Consider the following 24,845-nt stretch of genomic DNA (forward strand, 5'->3'; position numbering starts at 1 on the left):
AATAAGAACAATCTGTTCTTCGAAAATTGCAAAAACCTCACCAGGAAAAACCATCAGTTATAAAGATGCCATATTTAAAGCATAAAAAATAAGGAGAGAATGGCTTGTTGGTGGAATAAACATCTTATTTCCATTCATGTCTGCCTGTTTCTACTTAAAACTAGGAAGCCTTCAATTTAATCAATATTTGTAGGAACTCGTCTGAGCCATTACTCTGTCAATCTAGCTCACCACAATGTTCTGTCTCCTACCATTTCTGCCTCCCCAAATATTGTGGAATTGTCATCTTTATTTCCACAGCCATTGCCCTAGGCAAGGCTGCCATCCTGTTAGTCCAATGACTGTAATACCTTTCAAAAGTGGTTCTCCCCCACTCTCCTTTCTGTGCCCCTTGTACTCATTTTGTACACAGAAGCCAGAGGGATTTATTTTTAAAATACTCTGTGTATTTACTGTTTTATAACAGAATGCTGCCCCACATAGGATATATTGCCAAATATTCAGCTATACAAAATAGTGCATGATGCCTAACTACAAATGGAAAACATAATTTAAAAAAAATAAACACTTAAACACGATATAGGATTCTGCAAAAAGGCATTATTCCAGGTTGTTTTTAATTTTCTTGGGCCTGTCTTTCCCCTTTATGTCTTCAATGGAATGTGATTATTTTCCACACCACTGCTCCCAACCCCAAACCTGAAATTTAATATATGGAATCTTTAATTCCAGTGAGTCTATAAGAGAGCACAACAGGCCCCATTTTCTAGTGCTTTCCTTAGCAGAGGAGAATGAGATAAGTACGAACACCTTGACATACCTGTTGTCTTACTGATCTTTTCTCTCTAAGCCTATATTAAACACTCCATAAATATTTGTTGGACAGTATTAAATGAATATGACATTTGGTATTTTGTAGGAATAATCTAAAATTTTTTAATCAATAAACTAGAGGCTTCAATAGAGTACATCCATATTAAATTATGCAATCATAGATTTTCTTAAAATGTGGTTTTTGATTTTTTTTCTCTAAGGTACTGAGTTTTTCTTTCTTGACAGCTGATTTCAATACCTTCCCTCATCAAGTATTTTTCCATTCATCTAAAAAAGTCAATTTTCTCTAAGTTTACCTTGAAGCATGACCAAAGACTGTCGAAGGCGGCTGTTTTCTTTCCGGATGTTTGTTAGTTTTTGTTTCAGGCCTCTTATTTTTGTGCACAGTTCCTCCTTCGACAATTCTGCTAGAGGCTCTTCATCCTCACTGGAGCTCTCACCGGGCAGAAAGGCATTTCCCGAATATGGGTCTCTCTAAAATACAAGGCAGGCACAACAAAAGCATCAAGGGAGCTCTCGTGGTTTATCCTGTGTTCCGGATGCTGCTGGGACTTAATTAGACCTACAGGCTCCTGCTCTTCCAGGAGGCGAGTGATCTAGCCTCAGCTTGGTCCTCCACTATCCAGGGGAACTCAGAATAAAAGAGGACATCAAAGTTTCATGCACACATCTCTTTCAAAACAGTAATCAGGATTCTGACTTTCGGCCTAACTTCACGAAAAACACAAAGTAGAAAAATAGTATAACAGAGTAGAATCAACCAGGCCACCATTCAGATCTTTGTAACTCATCTACGTCCTCCATTTCTCTCCCGACACCTCATCCACAGCCTCTCTGTTGAGACTATGCCATGAGGCTAATTTGGGGGTTGATTCCATCAGAGAAAGGAGAAAGATTTACCCAGAACAAAGCACTGATGTCTACCTTTTAGTTTAAAAAATATTTTTTAAGGACAGCAGGACAATAGTCCGAAAACATATGCATTTGAGTCGTAAAACCCAGGCTTTGTTGAGGCAGAAAAGAATTTTCTCCAATTACTAAGCTGGCCTTTATATTTATATTAATCCAAATCTGGAAAATTGGAGCACAGAGTGAAATTTATAAAGATCCGAATCTAGAAGCCTGGAGTATGATGTTTATAAAAATAAACTTTAGAGTAGAAGAGATAAAGGCACATGTACACCAGAACACAACATTGTGAATCAACTATACTCCAATAAAAATTTTGAAAATAGAGATCAAGAAAGTTCCTGCTGAATAGGAAGCGAAGAGACCTCCTGGGGCCTGGCTGAGGAGCAGGAGGAATTCGGAACAGGAAGAACAGAAGGTCAGATTCCAGTGTCTGCTCTTCCTGCCCCGACCTTTGTGGGGAAGCGAGGTGGATCCAGGGGTCAGGGTAGATGATAGAAACATCCAGATGAATGAGGGGCAGTCCCAGGGCAGAAGGGCCGGCTCCGTGCTTCTCAGCACATCATAAATGCCCTAAAGGGGCCCCAAGTCCAGCAACATCAGGGCAACACGGCACCTTCTGGGCCACAGATCAGAAATGGACAAAATTGGTGTCTGGACAAATGGACCAGAGACAGTGTCCAGACTCCCCAGAGCTCATGCAAAGCAGCTGGAGAATCCGGAGGCTCCCTGTGTCCTGGTCAGGAACTGGGTAAGTGCTGGGGGAACCGGTGAACGGAGAGGCTACAGGGTGCCAGAACCTTACAGAAGTTGGCAGCGGGTCCCAGCACAGCAAACATCAGCAGATGGTGCCAACAGAACCCCCTGGGAGCTGGAAGGAATGCTGTGCCTCAGCAGTAACAGTACGGGACACTAAGGAAACAGGCAGAAAACTTAGAGCCTGGGCAGAAGACCAGCTGTCCCTCCCCAGAGGCTGGATGATATGTAAGACTCCTCAAAACTTGAAACACTTCCCAGGAAAAAAACAGGAAAGGGAGGAGAGTGAGAAGCTAGTCTCCATTGAGACTTAAACCCTGAAGTGACTGAAACTATACCAATACCTCAAAGGGATTTTAAACACCAGAACACTCTAACTGGGCTTCCCTGGTGGTGCAGTGGTTAAGAATCCTCCTGCCAATGCAGGTTCGAGCCCTGGTTTGGGAAGATCCCACATGCCGCAGAGCAACTAAGTCCCTGCGCCACAACTACCGAGCCTGCGCTCTAGAGCCCGCTAGCGACAACTACTGAAGCCCGTGCGCCTAGCCTGTGCTCTGCAACAAGAGAAGCCACCGCCATGAGAAGCCCGCGCGCCACAACGAAGCGTAGCCCCCTCTCGCAGCAACCAGAGATAAGCCCGTGCGCAGCAACGAAGACCCAACACAGCCAAAAATAAAATTAAAATTAAAAAAAGAAGAACACTCTGTAATTCACTGTCAATGGACAAGTTCAAGCTTTTTTTTTCTCCCCCTTTTCTTATCTACCAGGGATGGAGAATTGAAAGCCAGATGAGATCAGTTATAGAAAATACAATTATATTTTTGTATGATCAGCAATGTATACATTCAACCTCACTCCTTATTTTATAAGTATACCAATCTATGTATGTATACATATTTCATTATTCCACGTGTGTATGACATATATAATATATATAATGGTAATGAAAATTACTATTGTCCTATGTTGGCAAGTAGCTAAAGTACTCATGCTAGATATATAAATCTTTAATTAAAAAACTGATGCATTTGGTTAAAAGGAAATGAGGCTTCCCTGGTGGCGCAGTGGTTGAGAGCCCGCCTGCCAGTGCAGGGGACACGGGTTCGTGCCCCGGTCCGGGAAGATCCCACATGCCGCAGAGCGGCTGGGCCCGTGAGCCATGGCCGTGGAGCCTGCGCGTCCAGAGCCTGTGCTCCGCAATGGGAGAGGCCACAACAGCGCGAGGCCCACATACCGCAAAAAAAAAAAAAAAAAAAAAAAGGAAATGAAATGAAATATTTATTTAAATAACTGAAGGATGCCTACTGAGATCATAGTTCTATGCAGAGTATTGAGAAAAAATAGAATATATGGTCTAGTTCTTGCAGGAATTTCCCACAAGAGAGAAATGAAATCAAGCATAAATCCATTTATAAGCATCATTGGAAGACAAAGTTAATAGACAATAGATTGGGATAAGATATTTGCAAAATCTAAAACCACATGAAACTAATTTCTACAGTAGATATGGTATATGTGCCAATCAATAAGAATAGAACGGGAACCCACCAGAACAGACTAAGAAACCCAACAGAAACTATAAAAACTCAATAGAGAAAAGGACAGTGGCAGAGACCGCTGGCTATCACCAGGTATTTGTTCTCCCATTCTTCTACAGTAATAGGTTTTTAGCTCAGCAGGTAGGTGTCAGCTAGATTACATTTCCCAGACTCCCGGACGGCTCAGTGTGGCTATGTGACTAAGCTTCCGCCAGTCAAATAGGAGTAGAAACAATGTGTACCACTACTGGGTCATGACCTTAGGAGGAATGGGCTGGCCTTCTCCTGCCTGAATTCTATTTTTGTTGGCAGAGAGGAAGGCATGCAGGTGGGAGCTGGAGTAGTCACCTTGACCCAGGGACAGAGGCTGTGTGTTCAGGAAGGTAAATGAACAAGATAAGACGGAGCCTCAACATTTTGGCACTGCTACAGCAACTAGGACTGCTCTTTCTATTATGTGAAAGGGAAATAAACTTCCATCTTTATACGCCACTGTGATATTTGGGTCTTTGTTACAGCCTTTGCAACATGCATCTTAACTAATGCAGATTTTGATACCTAGAAGCTGGATACCCAAAACTTGACATAGGTTTGAATTACTTAGAGCTCAGGTTATGGTCAAAAAGAGCAAAGGTATAACATGCTGGAAGGTTGTTGACTCTTGTTAGACCTTGGTGATGACACATTTGGTAAAACTGTCACCTGCAATGCCTTGGAAGGCACACCATGTGCTTATTGAGACTGGAAAAAGAATGTCTGTGTGTATGAGTGACTTCTTGTCAGTGCTAGCTAGTTTGCAGAAATGGAAGGCTTTCTCCTTCCGTCTGCATTTAGAATGTAGCATGCAAATTTAAACTGAGTCCAGTCATGTTAAATCTCCAAGGTTTGAAAAAAATGAATGACGTCTACATCTAAATTGTAAGAGATAAGAAAAAAAGCCTGTGAACTCAAGGCTTTCTCAAGAGCTTCTCTTTAAGTGTTCTCTGCCAGACACTGAAATCCATCCCAATGGTAAGCCTCAGCTTCAGTGCATTATCTTCAAGCTTTTTGTTTCATATGGCAATTAAGTCACTGCCAAAAGTTGGAGAGAAAAGAGGCTGAGCAGCCGTAATAATAGAGGAGAGGTTTCAGGCTTATTTATGACCAAATAAGATCTCTGGCTGTAGTTACTTGCAATGAAACCAAACAGAAAGAAATAGTTTGGAAAGCTATTAAGTTTTTGAGAAGCACAAATTGCAAAAGAAACCATACTACTGGACTGCTAGAGCAGGTGACTATTTTGCCCTCAAGGAACCACTGGACAACCCCCCACCACCCAAAACCTGCACCAGCAAATTGAAACAAGATATCATTTTCTCCCATCAATTGCCAAATATATGAAATAAGGACATAAATGCTAAGTGTTGGCAGGGAAGCACAACATGGAACCCCTTATGCACTGCTGCTGGGCATGTGGACTGATGTGGACATTCTGGAAAGCAATTTCATTGTCATATCAAAGCCATTACTCACCCTTCTAAGTGTTTATTCCAGAGACATTCTCACGCTGTTTCTTAAATGGACATGTATGCGGACATTTATTTTGTCATTGTTTGTAGTACCAAGATGCTGGAGGAAATCTAGGTTTTCATCATTGGAGGAAAGGACAAGTAAAATGATGCTATGCTTTGTTAGACGCAACGTATCGTATATAATAGCAATATAGATGTTAAAAACGGTGCTGATTGAAAAGCCAAACAGATTGAGCTATATATTATGATACCAATGTACTACTAAATGATGTGTGAAATGATGGAGCCATAAGGTTGTACAGTGCAGCGTGATTTGTAAACAGACAAAACATGGATATGGAAACAAGCCATATCCATGCTAGGGGACAGTGGGTGATGATGTACAAAAGAGAAAGTTCTTTATATACTAATGGAAAGATTCTCAGAATACATTAAGTAAAAAAGCAAAGTACAAAGCAGCCTATCTAGTAAGTTACTTTTTGTGCAAAAGAGGGGATAAGAATATCTATATTCATATTTGCTTTATTTGAACAAAGAAACACTGGGAGGATAAACAAGAAAGCCATAAAGTGGTTACATGTGGTAGGGGGCCAGGAGGCAGGAACAGGGCGAGTGGGGCAGCTGTGTGGGAGACTTTTCACACACAGATATATAATTTTTAGGCTTTTGATTTTTTTATTACTCAAAAAAGCTTCATTTTAAATTTAGCTTTCTGACTCTGTGCTTGTGCCTTCAACACTTCCACAAGGATTTTCTGCCCCTCCATAGGAAAGCATATGTGACCGGTCACAGACATGCTTAGCAGACATGGACCCACCATAGGCCCGGCTGACATGTTGTTTCGTTTCAGGAAACCTCATAAGAACTTTAGGTCTCACAGCAACAACTTCTCAAAGTCGGCCTGGGCACATTCCACATGCAGATTTTGGTGCTTTCCCAACCTTCTGGGTTTAAGAGTAAACAATTCTATTGCCAGGGGTTCGGGACAGCCTCGTTTTGTCAGAGGCTGTGTTGTGGGGCAGCCTAGGATGTGTGGCATGCCAGATGCTGGACCGTCTCAGTGCCTCCAGACACTATCCCCGGAGAGTAAAATATATTCTAAACCATGAGAATGTACAGTATGTATTTTAAAAATTAAACGAAAATACATGCACATAAGCACTCCATGTATTACAAAGACACACAAATAAAAAATAAAGGATAAACAGGTGGATAGTTTGTCCAAAGTGTAAGAGGAGAATGGGAGTGGGGAATTCAGATCAAAAAGGAATAAATGAATAAATACAAATAAGAAAGGGGCCCGGGCCAAACCTGTGATGAGGATGGGCTGCAAACTGGAGTCAAAAAAAAAAAAAAAAAAAAGCAATAAATTTTAGAAGAGGTGTTCCAATTTCTCCAGTGGTTTGGGGAGGAAAAAAATATTTTCTGACAGTTTGCTGATCTTTAATGTCCCAGGAGATCAAGTAACGTTTGAACAATGTATAGTTGGCCACACTTTAATAGAAGCTGGTAAAATGGCTTGTGAATACGTTTCTAATTCAACTTGTTTAACATTAAAAAGAGAACACGAAATTTTATTCCTTCAGTTGAATAAAGAATTAAAGGGAAGAATCTATTAATGCAAGAGGGGGAAATGCACTAATAAATTGTGAAAGGAATTATGGAATTATGGCAGAGCAAGGGAAGAAAGTACCACCACAACAGCAGCACACCAACCTGCCCTTTATCCAGGTCACTGTTCGCATTCTCTGAGTCCATCGTCTCCGTCCTTTTCCTCTTTCCTTTTCTAAGAGCTTGGGTATTGGTAATTTCCTCTGTTTGCAAGATCTTCTGCATTTTCTCAGTTAGTTACCAAAGGTTTTCTGAAATTGTAGGAGGAAGGAATGCCCATGAGATGGTTCTACTCTGGATGTAGTCCAAAAGTTAATGTTTTTCCTTAAAATGAAAAACAAACAAAAGGATCCATAATATGTTTACAACTGTATGTTTCATAAAGGGACTAGCCACTCAAGTAAATTATTTTACTTAATACTTTCTGTCATTCCTTCTCCCACTGGCTAATTTAGGACACACTTTCACTTGGTTCAAAATCATGAGGATATCATGTTTCCAGAACGTGGGATACAGGAAGTTGTCATTTATAAAATCAAATGGCATAAATTTTTTCCATCTTTTCAAGTTTTTTCTTGTCAATCAGTTATGAGGAGTCTAAAAAACAAAGTAGAAACCTTGTAAAATTATGCAAATGATTTGAGGACTGAAGTTATATAACTTTAGGAAAAAGACATTAATAATAGCAGATCTAGGGACTTCCCTGGTGGTCCAGTGGTAAAGAATCTGCCTTCCAATGCAGGGGATGAGGGTTCGATCCCTGGTCAGGGAACTCAGATCCCACATGCTGCGGGTCAACTAAGCCCGCACACCACAACTACTGAGCTCACGCACCTCAACTAGAGAGCCTGCGTGCCACAAACTACAGAGCCCACGAGCCCTGGAGCCTGTGCACCACAACTAGAGAAGAGAAAACCTGCTCGCCACAACTAGAGAGAAGCCCACCTGCCTCAATGAAGAGCCCGCGCACCTCAACGGAGATCCCGCAGGCCTCATTGAAGATCCTGCGTACCGCAACTAAGAGCCAACGCAGCCAAAGATAAATAAAATAAATAAGTGAAAATAATAAATAAATCTTTAACAATAATAATAGCCGATCTCATCAGGACCAAAAATATTCCAAGGGAGATCAGTAAGAATGGCCTAGAAATTTGTTCTGTTTTTTTCCTGAAAAGTCTAAAGTTTTGAGATGGAAGATTTTCTTTGGTGTAAACTTAAGAGTAGCACCATAAAGAATGCAAAAAAATCTCAAAGGCAACAATGCATTTCATTAAAATTTTCAGGTAGAATCATTTTTTCAAAACCTGATAAAACAGATGATAGTTTTTAGGTTTAATAGTTTTGAAATGACCAAATCTAGCTTTTGCTGTGTATGGATGATTCAACACTTTTGGTCATAGCATTTTTTTTTTAATATTTATTTATCTGCCTGTGCCGGGTCTTAGTTGCAACACGCAGGATCTTCCTTGATGCCTGTGGGATCTTCACTGTGGCATGTGGGATCTAGTTCCCTGACCAGGGATTGAACCCAGGCCCGCTGCATTGGGAGCATGGAGTCTTAGCCACTGGACCACGAGGGAAGTCCCTGTAGCATCCTTATTACTTGCATATGTTGGTTTGTTTTCATGAAAAGATACTTAATTATAAACAATAAAACTTTACAGAAGAGACTAGCTTAAAGGGAATTCGACAAATATGTGGATTGTTGAGTAGAAGGTAACTATACTCTTTACCAAATTACACCAAGTAATCCTTTTAGAAAATATGGTTCTTTTACCTATTTTAAGAGAAATTCTTTATTCTCTACTCCAAGCATAAAATTATATTTAGTCTTTCCAAGATTGCTTGTTGTGACTTTTTGAAAACTTACTTTATGTTTTCAAATACATGAATAGTGCTTCAGCTAACACATGGGACTGGACTGTAATATCTAACTCACAAATATCAGAGATCTTACTTAGTATCAAGCTTTATTAATAATTTCAAAGATACAAGCAATCAAAAGGCACAGGCAGAATGGGGAGGTCTAGGACATCCTGGCTTTATAGGTTCTTCCTTCTAGAACAAGAGGTGAGGCCTCTAACTGAGGTTTGGGGGTCACCTCACACAGTGGGTGTGTTTAAGTCGTGACACTTCTCCATTTTATACCTAAGAGTTGTACAGCTTGCGTGACCTTCTCTAGGGAATTATAAGTCCATAGATCCTAGGTATGTTTGCCATAGGCAATTTTAAATCAAGGATACACAGTTAAGAGCATTCCATAGACAAAAACTCCACTTGTAGCAAATATCAATCATCTGTTTACTCAGAGCAAGGTCAACACACATTTTCTGTGAAGCGTCAGATAGTACATATTTTAGGCTTTGCAGGACAAAGGGCAAAATCAAGGATATTATGTAGGTACTTATAAGCAAGAAGAAAATAAATCTTCACAAAAGTTTTATTCGTAAAATTGAAACTATACTACTAATAATTGAGTATAACTTTTTGTCAGACAGGCCTAAAAATGAGACTGGAACTAAAAAAGATATCTTGTTTAATTAGGGTTCAAAGTGTTCCCTACCATCAGAATTAATGGCAAATGCTCACTTGCCAATGCTGACCCATTATGAAATTTTATGAATTTTGTGACCTTGGGTTAGGCAATGATTTCATACATATGACAACAAAAACGTTATTTTCACAAATGATACCATCAAGAAAGTAAAGACAACTTACACAATGGAAGGAAATACATGAAAATAGATCTCACAAGGGACATGAATACAAGATATATAAAGAACTCTTACAACACAATAATAAAAAGACAAATGCCCGAGTTTTTTAAATGGACAAAGGATTTAAACAGACATCACTTCAAAGAAGATATATAAATAGCAAATAAGCACAGGAAAAGAGGCTTAGTATCATTAATCACTACATAAATGCTCATAAAAACTACAGTGAGAGGCCTCTTCATATGCACGAAGATGACTATAATCAAAAAAGACAGAAAACAAAAAGTTTTGGTAAAGACGTGGAGAAACTGGAACCCTTATATCTTGCTGGTGGGATTGTAAAATAGTGCAGGCATTTTGGAAAAGTCTGGCAGCTCTAAAAGTTAACTATTACATCATCATATGACACATCAACTTCATTCTTAGGTATATACCCAAGAGAAGCGAGAGCATACATCCATACAAAAACCTGTACACAAACCTTCATAGCAGTATTAGCCATAATAGCTAAAAAGTGGAAAAAAACAAATGTCTATCAACTCATGAATAGATAAATAAAATGTGGTGCATCCGTACAGTGAAATACGATTCGGCAATAAGAAGAAATGAAGTTCTGATACATGCCACAACATAAATGAGCCTTGTACAGTAACACAATAATAGCCACATAGAAAACTAAAAAAAGCATGTGATGTAATTAAAATGAAAACTGCTAAGAAAAATGCATGTAAATGGTGTAAACTATTATTTCAAATTATATACAAGCAGATTATCAAGAATGGATGACAAAGCTGATCTTAAAAGTCCTCTTCTCTATTTTCATATTGTGGACTAGATGGTCCTGGTAAAGAACATTTGAAAATATACAGTAATATATTTAAAACTTATATTTAAAGCATACTTTAACCAGCAGTAGAGAAAACAACAAAGAAGTCAGAGAAAATGAGAAAACACAGTTCCACAGGATAAGAGAGCCCTGGAGCCAAAATTTACTCTGAAAGCATCTACTTCTTTATAGTAGCCTATAGCTTGGATTTCAACCAGCACAGTTTTCAAGGTATAGGAAAGAGCGCTGGGACCTCAAGAGAGGTATGAGGTCAGTTTGAGGAAACTACTCTGAAGTTGAGAAAAGCAACACCCAGATGGTGATACTTTCAGTGTGTGAACTAGGAAAATACCACTCCAAGGAAGGCACTTTGCCTGTCTTACCCCAGGCTGAGTGAAAGAGAAAAAAAATGTGGTACTGGCACAAACAGACTATAGGAAAAGGACAGAGAGCCTAGTAATAAACATATAATGGTCAACTGATCTTCAATAAGGGTGGCAAGAGCACCCAATCTGGAAAGGACAGTCTTTTCAACAATTGGTGCAGGGAAACAAGATGTCCACATGCAAAAGAATGAAGTTGGACTCTTACCTTGTACCACATATTAAAATAAACTCAAAATAGATCAAAGACCTAAAACTATAAAACTCTTAGAATAAAACAGAAGGGGAGATCTTCATGACCTTGGATTTGGCAAAGGTTTCTTAAGTGTGACACCAAAAGCACAGGCAACAAAAGAAAAAAATAAACTGGACTTCATCAAAATTAAAACCTTTTATAAATCAAAGAACAGTATTGAGAGAGAAAAGATAACCCACATAATGGGAAAAAAATGTTTGAAACTCATATATCAGATAAATAACCAGCATATACAAAGAACGCCCATAACGCAAAAAAAAAAACAACACCCAACTTAAAAATGGGCTATAGACTTGAATAGATATTCCTCCAATGAAAATAAACAAATGGCTAATTTCAAATGAAAAGATGCTCAAAATCATTAGCCATTAAGGAAATGCAAATGAAAAAAACCACGGAGATACCACTTCAAACCCATAAGAATGGCTATTATCAACAAAATGGAAAACAGTAAGTGTTGGCTAGGATATGGAGAAATTGAAAATGCTGTACATTGCTGGTGGGAATGCAAAATGGTGCAGCCACTGTGGAAATGTGCATGATATGTAGACACCACCCGAAACTGAACAGCTGTAGTGCTATAGTCCCCTTCTGGAACATCCCTGAAAGACAGTGGTAAAGGGAAATCTTCCCAGTGCACAGAACTTACAGCAGTGCACTTAGTTGTTTACTTGAAAGGAGAAATAGTTAGATGTGTAATTTTATACTGATTCATGGGCTATGACCAATGAGTGGCTAATGGTAAGGGACATGGAAGGAGTATGTTTGGGAAATTGGGAAATTTGGGGAAGAGGTAGACAGATGTCTCTAAATAGGCAAAACAACAACAACAACAACGTGAAGACGTCAACTATATTTCAATTTAAAAAAACTAAAAAAAAAGTGAAGATATCTGTGTCTTGTGTGAATGCTCATAGGTGACCTCAGCAAAGGAAGATTTTAACGATCAAGTGGATACCATCAGCTTTTCCCAAATCACCCCATCATTGCCCAATGGGCTTATGAACAAGGTGGCTGTGGTGGGAAGGATGGACTTCCACTCACCAAGGCCGCTGCTGAGTGTCCATCTGTCAGCAGCAGAGATCAACACTGAGTTCCCTATGTGGTACCATTCCCCAGGGTGATCAGTCAGCTACCTGGTAACAGGTTGATGCCATTAGACCACTTCCATCATGGCAGTGGAAGTGTATTATTCCTACTGGAATAGACACTCTGGATATGGAACTGGCATCCCTGCATGCAATGCTTCTGCAAAAATTACCATCTGTGGACTTAGAGAATGCCTATCCACTGTCATAATATTCTATACAGCATTGATTCTGATCAAGAAACTCACTTAACAGCAAGAGAAGGGCTACACTGGGCCCACACTTATGGAATTCACTATTCTTAACATGTTCCCCACCATCATGAAGCAGCTGGTTTGACGGAATGATGAAATGGCCTTTTGAAGACTGAGTTACAGTGCCAGCAAGTTGGTAATACCTTGTAGATCTGGAGCAAGGTTTTCCAGAAGACTATACAGTCTAGAACCAGCATCTAATATGTGGTGCTGCTTCTCCCACACATAGAATTCACAGGTCTAGGAATCAAGGGATAGAATGGGAGAGGCACCACTCATTATTACTCCTAGACTCACTAGCAAAATTGTTGCTTTCCGTTCCCGTGGCCTTATGATTTGCTGGCTTAGAGGTCTTAGTTCCAGAGGGAGGAATGCTTTCACATTTATGCCACTGACACAATTATTCCATTGAAATGCAACTTAAGACTGTAGCTGAGTCACTGTGGATGCCACATGCTTCTGAATCAACAAGCAAAGAAGGAGTTACTGTGTTGGCTGGGGTGAGTGATACTGACTACCCAGTGGAAAATAGACTGGTACTCCACAGTGGAGGTAAGAAAGAGTATTTCTGGAATATAGGAGATCCCTTAGGATGTCTCATAGTATTACCATGCCCTGTGATTAAGGTCAGTGGAAAACTACAACCCAATCCAGGAAGGACTACTAATAGCTCAGATCCTTCAAGAATGAAGGTTTGGGTCACTCCACCAGTTAAAGAACCACAACCAGCTGAGGTGCTTGCTGAAGGCAGGGGAATACAGATTAGGTAGTGGAAGAAGATAGTTATTAATACCAGCTACAACCTTATGACCAGTTATAGAAAGAGGATTGTAACGGTCATAAGTATTCCCTTATTTTGTTATGAATACGTTTGTGTGTGTGTATGAATGTGAGTGTTGGGGAAATATCTGTTTCCTTCCCTCTCTTATTCCCTCCTCATGTAACATAAAATGTATTGGCCTTACTGTATTTGTTATTCATTTTATATTCATTTTATATCATAGTATTTAAGCTAGGAGAAGTATAAACATCACTCACGGACTTAACCTCATCTTCTGGGGAAGGGGTTAGCACATTTTCAGTTGTGTGCTGGATAACTGTATCACATTAGGCAGAACTATGACCTTGTTATTGTCTTTATTTGGAGATTAAGTATAGTTTAAGGAGATACGGGTGCCCAAGTTGATATGGGTGATGGCTAATTTTATGGCTCAGTTTGACTGGGCCATGGGGTAGTTAACATTAGTTTGATATGTATTTGAAGGTATTTATGCGTGAGATTAACATTTGAATCCATAAACTGGGTAAGGCAGATTACCCTCTCCAATGTGGGTGTGCCTCATCCAATCTATTGAAGGCCTGAACAGAACAAGAGGAGGAGTAAGGGAGAATTCACCCTCTGCCTATCTTCAAGCTGGGACATTGGTCTTTGACTGCCTTTGAACTCATTTTGGGACACCATCAGCTCTACTGCTTCTCAGATTTTCATACTGTAGTTTTACCCTCCCCTCATCACATTTTATGTTGTTGATTTCACAATGTACATCTTTTACCTTGTGTATCATTAACAAATTATTGTAGTTATGATTATTTTTACTACTTTGGTCTTATAACCTTCAAACTAGATGTATAACTGATTTACCCACCATTAAAACATTTGGGTATTCTGAATTTAAGCAGTGGAATTTGTACTTTTATACATTTTACTATTACTGACAAGCATCCTTTCATTTCAGTTCAAAGAAGTTCCTTTAACATTTCTTATAGGCTAATCTAGTGCTTATGAACTCCTTCAACTTTCACTTGTCTGGAAAATTCTTTCTCTCTCTTTCAATTCTGAAGGATAACTTTGCTGGGTATACTTTTTTTTTGGCTGCCAGGAAAGCAAGAGCAAAACATAAATCTATTAGGGCTTCCCTGGTGGCGCAGTGGTTGAGAGTCCACCTGCTGATGCAGGGGACACAGGTTCGTGCCCTGGTCTGGGAAGATCCCACATGCCGCGGAGCGGCTGGGCCCGTGAGCCATGGCCGCTGAGCCTGCGCGTCCGGAGCCTGTGCTCTGCAACGGGAGAGGCCACAATAGTGAGAGGCCCGCGTACCGCAAAAAAAAACAAAACCAAAAAAACCCCATAAATCTATTAATATAATTAACTACATAAAATATGAAAATAAAAAAACTGTATGATCATATCAAGACGTAGGAAAATCACTAAACAATCATTCACGACAAAAATTTTAGCAAAGTACGACTAAAAAGATTTTCTTTAATCTGATGAAGAGAATCTACCAAAAACCATATAGGGAACAACATACTCAGAAGCATTCAAACCTTTTGAAATTCAGACCAATATAAGGATTCCCACTATCACCACTTTTAGTCAATATAATACTTAAGATTACAGCGACAACATAAGGCAAGAAAAGGTTTAAACTATATACGTATTGAAAAGAAAAAAACTAAACTGTTCTTATTCACATATAATCTGAGTATCTACACAGAAAACTCAAAATAATGGGGAGACAAAATATTTCAATTAATAAAGGAAGCCAGCAAGTTTTTCGACTATAAGAGCAATCTGAATATCATCAACACAAAGGCAGAACTCATTGAAACAGACAGCAGAGTGGTGGTTACCAGGGGCTGGGAGTGGGGGAAACAGGAAGATGATGCTTCAAGGGTACAAACTTCCAGTTAGAAGATGAGTAAGTTCTGGGAATGTTACATACAGCACAGTGATCATAGTTAACAGTACTATATCATACACTTAAAAGTTGATAAGAGAGTAAGTCATAAATGTTCTCACCGCAAAAATGAAATGGTAACTGTGTGACGTGATAAAGGTGTGAGCTAAAGCTATGGTGGTAATCATTTTGTAATAAACAAGTATATCAAACCAACATGTGTACTCCTTAAACTTATATAATATCAATCATATCTCAATAAAGTTGGGGAAAACAGCACACAAAGATAGAAAATGCAATTAAAAATATATAAATTGGCTCTAAACTTTATGTGAGAGAGTCAAGAGCCAAGAATAGTCAAGACACTTTTGAAGTACAAAGTAGAAGGAGATTTCCTACAAGACTTATTATAAAGCCATAGTAATTAAGGTAGTGTGCTACTGGTGCAAGGACAAACAAACAAACCAACAGAACAGAAAGAGAATAAAAAGTCCCCATTAGAGAGTAAACTCCACAATGGCAAAAATCTTCTGTTATGTTCACTGACATATTCAATATTTAATTCTTTGGGCTGCTGGAACAAAGTTTCTCTTCCATTATTTTAAGTTAATTTAAATCGCAGGAAAGAAGAAGTACAGAGTTATCAAAGGGAAATAATTGACTCAAAGATAAAACAATGAATACAATTCACATCTCTAGTAAAAAGAATATTTTAAAATACTTCTTATATTAATAAAATATACAAATAATTACCAAGTTTTACCTCAAGCTTTTATATACTTTTCTACTAAAAATAATCATCATTAACATAAACATGTAAAGTACTTAAAACCAGCTAAAGATATAAATAGGGATGGGATTTTGATGAGTATATTATTTTAATTTTCAGGGTTGTTAGTTCTTCAGCTTAAATTTGCATTTTTTCTCATATTACGTCTGCTAAGTTTTTTTTCCCACATGCAGAAAGCTAGATATTGTCTTAATGGTTTCTGGAAAATAGAAATGAAAGCCACAGTACCTAGCCATAGTCACCTCTTTTTGTTCTGCAATGTATATAATATTTTTAAGTCACTTAAAGACAAAATCCAAGTAATTGGTACTTTTATATATCTTTTGATCCCCCCACCCCCAATTAAACACCTATCTTATTACTCACTGATGCCTTCACTGACTTGTCTTGGGTCTATTCCCAACCAAAAAGGTCTGATGCTCAAATCCTTCACATACTGCCTAGATGCCTATAACAACACCAGTACTGCTGGACCAGCTTCCACTAAAGGTCTTTCAGGAAACGTTCCTGAAAAAGTTGTCCCTCCCCTGGTCTTCTGCAGTAGCTTCATTGCTATAACACACAAGACTCTATTTTAGTTATTATGTAACTTTGATAACTATGGTCACAACAAGTAAGTCCAGAGCATACTTGCTGGACTCCACTTAACCAAGACAGTGGCACAGCCACTTATACTCCATCCTCTCACCCAAACCGGATTGGTTTTATTCAATTCCAGAATCAAATGTTTCAGTGATCACTAGAGCAGCTGACTCTGCAATTCCCTTGTCAAGTGCATAATGAAAGTATGAAATAAGCAAGACTATTCATGAGGTGAAGTTATACTTCTGCACACTTAGAAGAGGATGTGTGCTGAACGAAACCATGGGATACTATTCCAAAAATTCTGCAGAACTTACCACTAAGCCTTTCAGTATTTTTGTGTGCTATGTGTAAGCCTAACACAGTCTAAAATTGGGAGATAGCCTTTACATAGACATTTGTTAAAGTAAAAAGAAAAATCTATTAATAGAAAGTATAGAGTACAACAGAGTAAGAACTAGTTACATTCAAAAAGAGACATGTGGGCTTCCCTGGTGGCGCAGTGGTTGAGAGTCCGCCTGCCGATGCAGGGGACACGAGTTCGTGTCCTGGTCCGGGAAGATCCCACATGCCGCGGAGCACCTGGGCTCGTGAGCCATGGCTGCTGAGCCTGCGCGTCCGGAGCCTGTGCTCCGCAACGGGAGAGGCCACAACAGTGAGAGGCCCACGTACAGCAAAAAAAAAAAAAAAAAAAAAAAAAGAGACATGTACCAAAATGTTCATTGCAGCTCTATTCACAATAGCCCGGAGCTGGAAACAACCTAAGTGTCCATCATCGGATGAATGGATAAAGAAGATGTGGCACATATATACAATGGAACATTACTCAGCCATAAAAAGAAACGAAACTGAGCTATTTGTAATGAGGTGGATAGACCTAGAGTCTGTCATACAGAGTGAAGTAAGTCAGAAAGAGAAAGACAAATACCGTATGCTAACACATATATATGGAATTCAAAAAAAAAATGTCATGAAGAACCTAGGGGTAAAACGGGAATAAAGACACAGACCTACTTGAGAATAGACTTGAGGATATGGGGAGGGGGAAGGATAAGCTGTGACAAAGCGAAAGAGAGGCATGGACATATATACACTACCAAACGTAAGGTAGATAGATAGTGGGAAGCAGCCGCAGAGCACAGGGAGATCAGCTCGGTGCTTTGTGACCGCCTGGAGGGGTGGGATGGGGAGGGTGGGAGGGAGGGAGATGCATGAGGGAAGGGATGTGGGAACAGATGTATATGTATGACTGATTCACTTTGTTATAAAGCAGAAACTAATTTAAAAAAATTAAAAAAAAGAACTAGTTACAGAAACATTTCCAAAACACAGAAAACAAATTTTTAAAAATACACACTGAATATTATACAGTCACTATGTGTTTCCAAAAAACAACAAAACTTCATTTCAATAGTTTCTAACCTCAGTTAGAAAAAAATAAAGTTTTTTAAAAAAAGGAAGATGCTAGATATTTGCTATCTTACTCTCTGTTGAACCCCTATTTGACATCTTTAGTTAGTAATTTATGCCTAGATGCTTCCTGAGTATGGTGATACACTTTCAATGTCTCTGGAAATTCTGACACATTATTGTTTATCAGAATCTTTTGCTAACCTCCAGATCCTATGTAAATATATATATATCTGATGATGTATCTACCCACAGACCCATTCTTCATACATCCACTTATCACCAACTGTTGAAATCAACCCCAAATTCTATTTTTTTAAATAATTATAATAGACTTCATTTTTTAAAGCAGTTATAGAAAAAGCGAGTGGAAAGTACAGAGGGTTTTCATATATCCCTTCATCTCCCTCCATGCCCGGTTTCCTATTATTAACATTTTGTATTAGCGAGCCAGTACTGATTGATACGTTATTATTAACTAAAGTCCAGAGTTTACATTAAGGGTGACTCTGCATGAGTTTCTCTATTGGTTTTGACAGATGTATAATGATATGTATTCACTCTTAGAGTATCATACAAATGGTTTCACTACAAATCCTCTGTGCTCTGCCTATTCATCCCTTCCTCCTTTGCAGTCCCTGGCAATAGCTGATCTCTTTACTACCTCCATAGTTTTGTCGTTTCCAAAATGTCATAGAGTTGCAAACATATGGTATGTAGCCTCTTCAGCTTGGCTTCTTTCACTTAGCATTATGCATTTAAGATTCCTTCATGTCTTCATGGCCTGATAACTCTTTATATTATATTTTATATTAAATAATATTTTTATATTAAATTTTATATTATATTTTATATTTTTATATTAAATAATATTTCACTGTATGGATATACCATGGTTTATCCATTTGCCTACTGAAGGACATACTAGTTGCTTCCCAGTTTTAGCAATTCTGAATGAAGTGACTATAAACATTCATGCAAGTTTTGTGTGGACGTAACTTTTCAAGTCATGTGGGTAACTACCAAAGAGTGTGTTTATTGGATCATATAATAAGAGTATGTTTAGTTTTGTAAGAAACTGCCAAGCTGCCTTCCAAAGTGTCTGTACCATTCTGCATTCCCATCAGCAATGGAGAGCTGCTGTTGCTCCACATCCTCTCCAACACTGGGTGTTTCGGATTTTAGTCATTCTAATGGCTGTGTAGTGCTATTTCATTGTTGTTTTAAGTTGCAATTAATTCCTTAATGATGTATGATGCTAAGCATCAACCCCAAATTCTTTTAATGGCTGTAACTGTAAGAAAAACAAACTTTTCCAGTAAGCATATACAGTACGTGTATATTTATCTTTTTTTAAGTCATACAAACATACATGTGATATTAGTACAAAAACACAGTATAAAACAAAAGAGAAATTTCAAAGGAGGTAAAAATGTATCAAACAATATTTTAAAATAAGTATTGGGGCTTCCCTGGTGGCGCAGTGGTTGAGAGCCTGCCTGCCGATGCAGAGGACGCGGGTTCGTGCCCCGGCCCGGGAGGATCCCACATGCCGCAGAGCGGCTAGGCCCGGCTGGGCCCGTGAGCCATGGCCGCTGAGCCTGCGCGTCCGGAGCCTGTGCTCCGCAACGGGAGAGGCCACACAGTGAGAGGTCCGCAAAAAAAAAAAAAAAAAAAGTATTATTTTCTTTATTGAAATGAGAAAACTTTTTTGATCTGATTAAATACATATATATAAATTATTAGCATTACCAACACTCCCAGTTTGCCTGAGACAGGGATTTTCCAAATTATTTTCTACCAAAGAAATCAGCCTAATTAATACTAAAAGGTCATGACATATTTTTTATCAAAAAAAAAGTCAGAAAATTGTCTTTTTTTAAGGGAATGAATGAATAATACATAAGTGTGTATACTATTTACTTTCAAACAATTACCCTATTATTTTTGTTCTAGAGTCCCCAAAAAGCACCTGGGGAATTTGACCCTTCATTTGGAGATAATGCTTTTCCATGCTGTCCAGTTGAGGACTAAGGTAGGGTACTCAGTGCAGGAGGAGTAGCAACCCAGCTGAGTCTCGTTGCAGTCACTGCCTCCACTCAAAGAAGAAACAGCACCAGCTGAATGAGGGGCCAGAGATGTGAGCTGAGAATAAACAGATACAATTCATATGGCCAGTATCCAATTAGGAAGATTACAATAATGCAGCTCAAAGTCTCACTGCATCCTGGCCATCAGCTACAAAGAAGAGGCAATCAGTTATGATGAAAAGAAATTAGACTGAAAGTTAGATGACCTGGTTCTGGTTCCTACTCTGTGACTAAGTAGTACTGTAACCTCGGGCAAGTAGAATTTCTGGGTACCTCAGTTCCTCCACAATGAAAGGAGGGGACTGGATTCAATGATTTTAAAGATGTGCTTTCAGATATTTATTCTGGGTATGCAAGTAGATATAATCCTTAAATCCCTAAAACTTCTGTCTTCAAGAATTATAAGAAAATTATATTTTAAGAAAATCACTTTTATAACTCTTGTAAGAAAGTTACATCTTACTAAACTGAGTAAATTGGGCAACAATCATGAAATTAAGAAAAAAGAAAAAAAATTTAATGGGTAACACAGAATAAAATAAACAAATAAAAACAATTAGAGGAAGAGCAATAAAGCTAAATTTATTCCTCTCCTATATGTGGAAATAATTTCCAAGAAACATTCCATTGCCCCCTAAAAGACATTAAAAACAGAACAAAACAAAACAAGATAGTGCCCGTACTTGGGGAAAGTATCACAGAATTCTATATTATTCTTCTTTAGTATATTTGACAGGGTCAGCTTCTGAGTCTAAAATACTTGTTTTCAAATTTTCAAGCCCCGATTAAGAACAGAGTGGAAGGACTGAATAAGTTCTAATTAAGGGGATTCTTCAATTAAAGAGATCCTTTCACAATGTATATGTATATCAAGGCATCACATTGTACACTTTAAATAACTTACAATTGGTCAATAATACTTCAGTAAAGCTGGGGTGTGGGGAGAGAGTCTGAAAAAGAAGCCAAGGAAGTAAGTTTAGTAAAAATCCATGACAGAGAGCCTGCTAGAACAGTCCTGAAGAACACAAGGCCCACAAGCAGATCAGCTCATAAAGATCCAGGAACTAACATAAAAGGACAAAGAGACATTTCTTTACTACCTTGTGTGTGTCTTCTTGGATGCTGAGTTGCTTTCAGTACTTACCACTGGCTATAAACTCTAATGTGGTTAAATTATTCTGGATACTGTGGTTAAGTAATTGCTGTGGTCTTGGGAGCTAGTAACTGCTTTTTTTTTTTTTTTACTTCTGGTTTTTTGAACATTTTCTACCTCAGGTAATTGATATTACTTTGGAATGGACACTGTGACTACTGCTTGATGTAAGAAGGCCCTGGGTGACTTTCTGTCCCCAAAAGAAAGTTTCCTTTTTCTCTTAAAACCACTTATTTGATTATACTTTTATAGGCTAGGTATTACTATAATACCCAGGAATTTCTCCTAACTGGAATTAGAGTGAATAGCAGGCTGGAGCCCTAGCATACACTCCAGTCAGCTAACCTGGTACTAGACAGCACATGCAAACACAGACATCATACTGTTTATGTCATTCTTACCCAATATTTGTTGAGACTGATTTATCCTCTGTCCAAAGGGGAAAAAAAGTACAGAAGTTTGACCATGACCAGTCATTTAAGGTAATCAGACAGTCATAAACACATGCAAATTCTCCTTACTCTTCAATTTTTAATACCACTAACCTTTGTAACTCTATGATTTTATCTACCTGTTTTCCAAAGGAAGAAACGAATTCAATTAGCAATGGCTCTGAGAAAGCCAAAGTGACAGGTATTTATTTAATTATTTTAAGTTACTTAAGACAATAGCCAGGACATGGAAACAACCTAAGTGTCCATCGACAGATGAATGGATAAAGAAGATGTGGCACATATATACAATGGAATATTGCTCAGCCATTTAAAAAAAACCGAAATTAAGTTATTTAAAGTGAGGTAGGTGGATGGACCTAGAGTCTGTCATACAGAGTGAAGTAAGTCAAAAAGGGAAAAACAAACACCATATGCCAACATATATATGGTATCTAAAAAAATGGTTCTGATGAACCTAGGGGCAGGACAGGAATAAAGACAGAGATGTAGAGAATGGACTTGAGGACAAGGGGAAGGGGAAGAGTAAGCTGGGACGAAGTGAGAGAGTAGCACTGACATATATACACTACCAAATGTAAAATAGATAGCTAGTGGGAAGCAGCTGCATAGCACAGGGAGATCAGCTCGGTGCTTTGTGACCATGTAGAGGGGTGGGATAGGGAGGGTGGGAGGGAGATGAAAGACGGAGGGGATATGGGGATATATGTATGCATATAGCTGATTCACTTTGTTATACAGCAGAAACTAACACAACACTGTAAAGCAATTATACTCCAATAAAGATGTTAAAAAAAAAAAAACCTAAGCCAACAGTTTTCCCAGATATGATCATTTATTTGTCTCATTGCTTGCTTGATTTTTCAATATCCATCCCCCGTCCTTTACTTTAGTATATATTCATATCTTATTAAAGTGAACTATGACAGTATTTTAGAATTTTATAACCCTTTATGAAATAAGTATAAATATCTTAAGACATAAGAAAAGCAAGATTATGATTCCTATACACTAATGATGAAAAATCTGAAAGTGAAATTAAGAAAACACTCCTATTTACCACTGCAACAAAAAGAATAAAATACCTAGGAATAAACCTACCTAAGGAGACAAAAGACCTGTATGCAGAAAATTATAAGACACTGATGAAAGAAATTAAGGATGATACAAATAGATGGAGAGATATTCCATGTTCTTGGATTGGAAGACTCAACATTGTGAAAATGACTCTATTACCCAAAACAAGCTACAGATTCAATGCAATCCCTATCAAACTACCACTGGCATTTTTCACAGAACTAGAACAAAAAAATTCACAATTTGTATGGAAACACAAAAGACCCCAAATGGCCAAAGCAATCTTGAGAAAGAAAAACGGAGCTGGAGGAATCAGGCTCCCAGACTTCAGATATACTACAAAGCTACAGTAATCAAGACAGTATGGTACTGGCACAAAAACAGAAATATAGGTCAATGGAATAGGATAGAAAGCCCAGAGATAAACCCACACACATATGGTCACCTTATCTTTGATAAAGGAGGCAAGAATATACAGTGGAGAAAAGACAGCCTCTTCAGTAAGTGGTGCTGGGAAAACTGGACAGCTACATGTAAAAGAATGAAATTAGAACACTTCCTAACACCATACACAAAAATAAACTCAAAATGGATTAAGGACCTAAATGTAAGACCAGACACTATAAAACTCTTAGAGGAAAACATAGGCAGAACACTCTATGACAGGAATCGTAGCAAGATCCTTTTTGACACACCTCCTAGAGAAATGGAAATAAAGACAAAAATAAACAAATGGGACCTAATGAAACTTCAAAGCTTTTGCACAGCAAAGGAAACCATAAACAAGACCAAAAGACAACCCTCAGAATGGGAGAAAATATTTGCAAATTAAGCAACTGACAAAGGATTAATCTCCAAAACATACAAGCAACTCATGCAGCTCAATATCAAAAAAACAAACAACCCAATCCAAAAATGGGCAGAAGACCTAAATAGACATTACTCCAAGGAAGATATACATATTGCCAACAGACACATGAAAGAATGCTCAACATCATTAATCATTAGAGAAATGCAAATCAAAACTACAATGAGATATCATCTCACACCAGTCAGAATGGCCATCATCAAAAAATCTACAAACAATAAATGCTGGAGAGGGTGTGGAGAAAAGGGAACCCTCTTGCACTGTTGGTGGGAATGTAAATTGATACAGCCACTATGGAGAACAGTATGGAGGTTCCTTAAAAAACTAAAAATAGGACTACCCATTTGACCCAGCAATCCCACTACTGGGTATATACCCTGAGAAAACCATAATTCAAAAAGAGTCATGTACTAAAATGTTCATTGCAGCTCTTTTTACAATAGCCAGGACATGGAAGCAACCTAAGTGTCCATCAACAGATGAATGGATAAAGATGTGGCACAGATATACAATGGAATATTACTCAGCCATAAAAAGGAATGAGACTGAGTTATTTGTAGTGAGGTGGATGGACCTAGAGACTGTCATACAGAGTGAAGTAAGTCAGAAAGAGAAAAACAAATACTGTATGCTAACACATATATATGGAATTAAAAAAATGATCAGAAGAACCTAGGGGCAGGACAGGAAGAAAGACACAGACCTACTAGAGAATGGACTTGAGGATACGGGGAGGGGGAAGAGTTAGCTGGGACGAAGTGAGAGAGTGGCATGGACATATATACACTACCAAACGTAAAACAGATAGCTAGTGGGAAGCAGCCGCATAGCACAGGGAGATCAGCTCGGTGCTTTGTGACAACCTAGAGGGGTGGGATAGGGAGGGTGGGAGGGAGGGAGATGCAAGAGGGAAGAGATATGGGGACATAAGTATAACTGATTCACTTTGTTATAAAGCAGAAACTGACACACCATTGTAAAGCAATCATACTCCAAAGAGATGTTGAAAAAAAAAAAGTTAAAAAAAAGAAAAGCAAGATTATGAAATTATCAACAGAA

The 24,845-nt window shown here is 38.4% G+C and overlaps 1 protein-coding gene across 2 annotated transcripts in view; it reads right to left on the reverse strand.

The window, feature by feature from the left end:
- The window catches only part of LOC308623374 (BEN domain-containing protein 6-like), a 129,588-nt gene that overhangs the window by 24,982 nt on the left and 79,761 nt on the right, over window positions 1-24,845 (reverse strand). The window contains exons 3-4 of one of the 2 annotated variants that reach the window (XM_081245658.1): window positions 7,265-7,483; window positions 1,131-1,308 (exon numbers count right to left, since the gene is read on the reverse strand). In XM_081245658.1, the coding sequence (XP_081101784.1) occupies window positions 1,131-1,308; window positions 7,265-7,384 (298 nt within the window). In that variant the 5' untranslated portion in view covers window positions 7,385-7,483. The remainder of the gene's footprint in view (window positions 1-1,130; window positions 1,309-7,264; window positions 7,484-24,845) is intronic. The other variant, XM_081245659.1, reaches the window with a different exon arrangement.

This window comes from Mesoplodon bidens (genome assembly GCF_964165515.1).
Source record: "Mesoplodon bidens genome assembly, chromosome: 10".
Classification (NCBI taxonomy): domain Eukaryota; kingdom Metazoa; phylum Chordata; class Mammalia; order Artiodactyla; family Ziphiidae; genus Mesoplodon; species Mesoplodon bidens.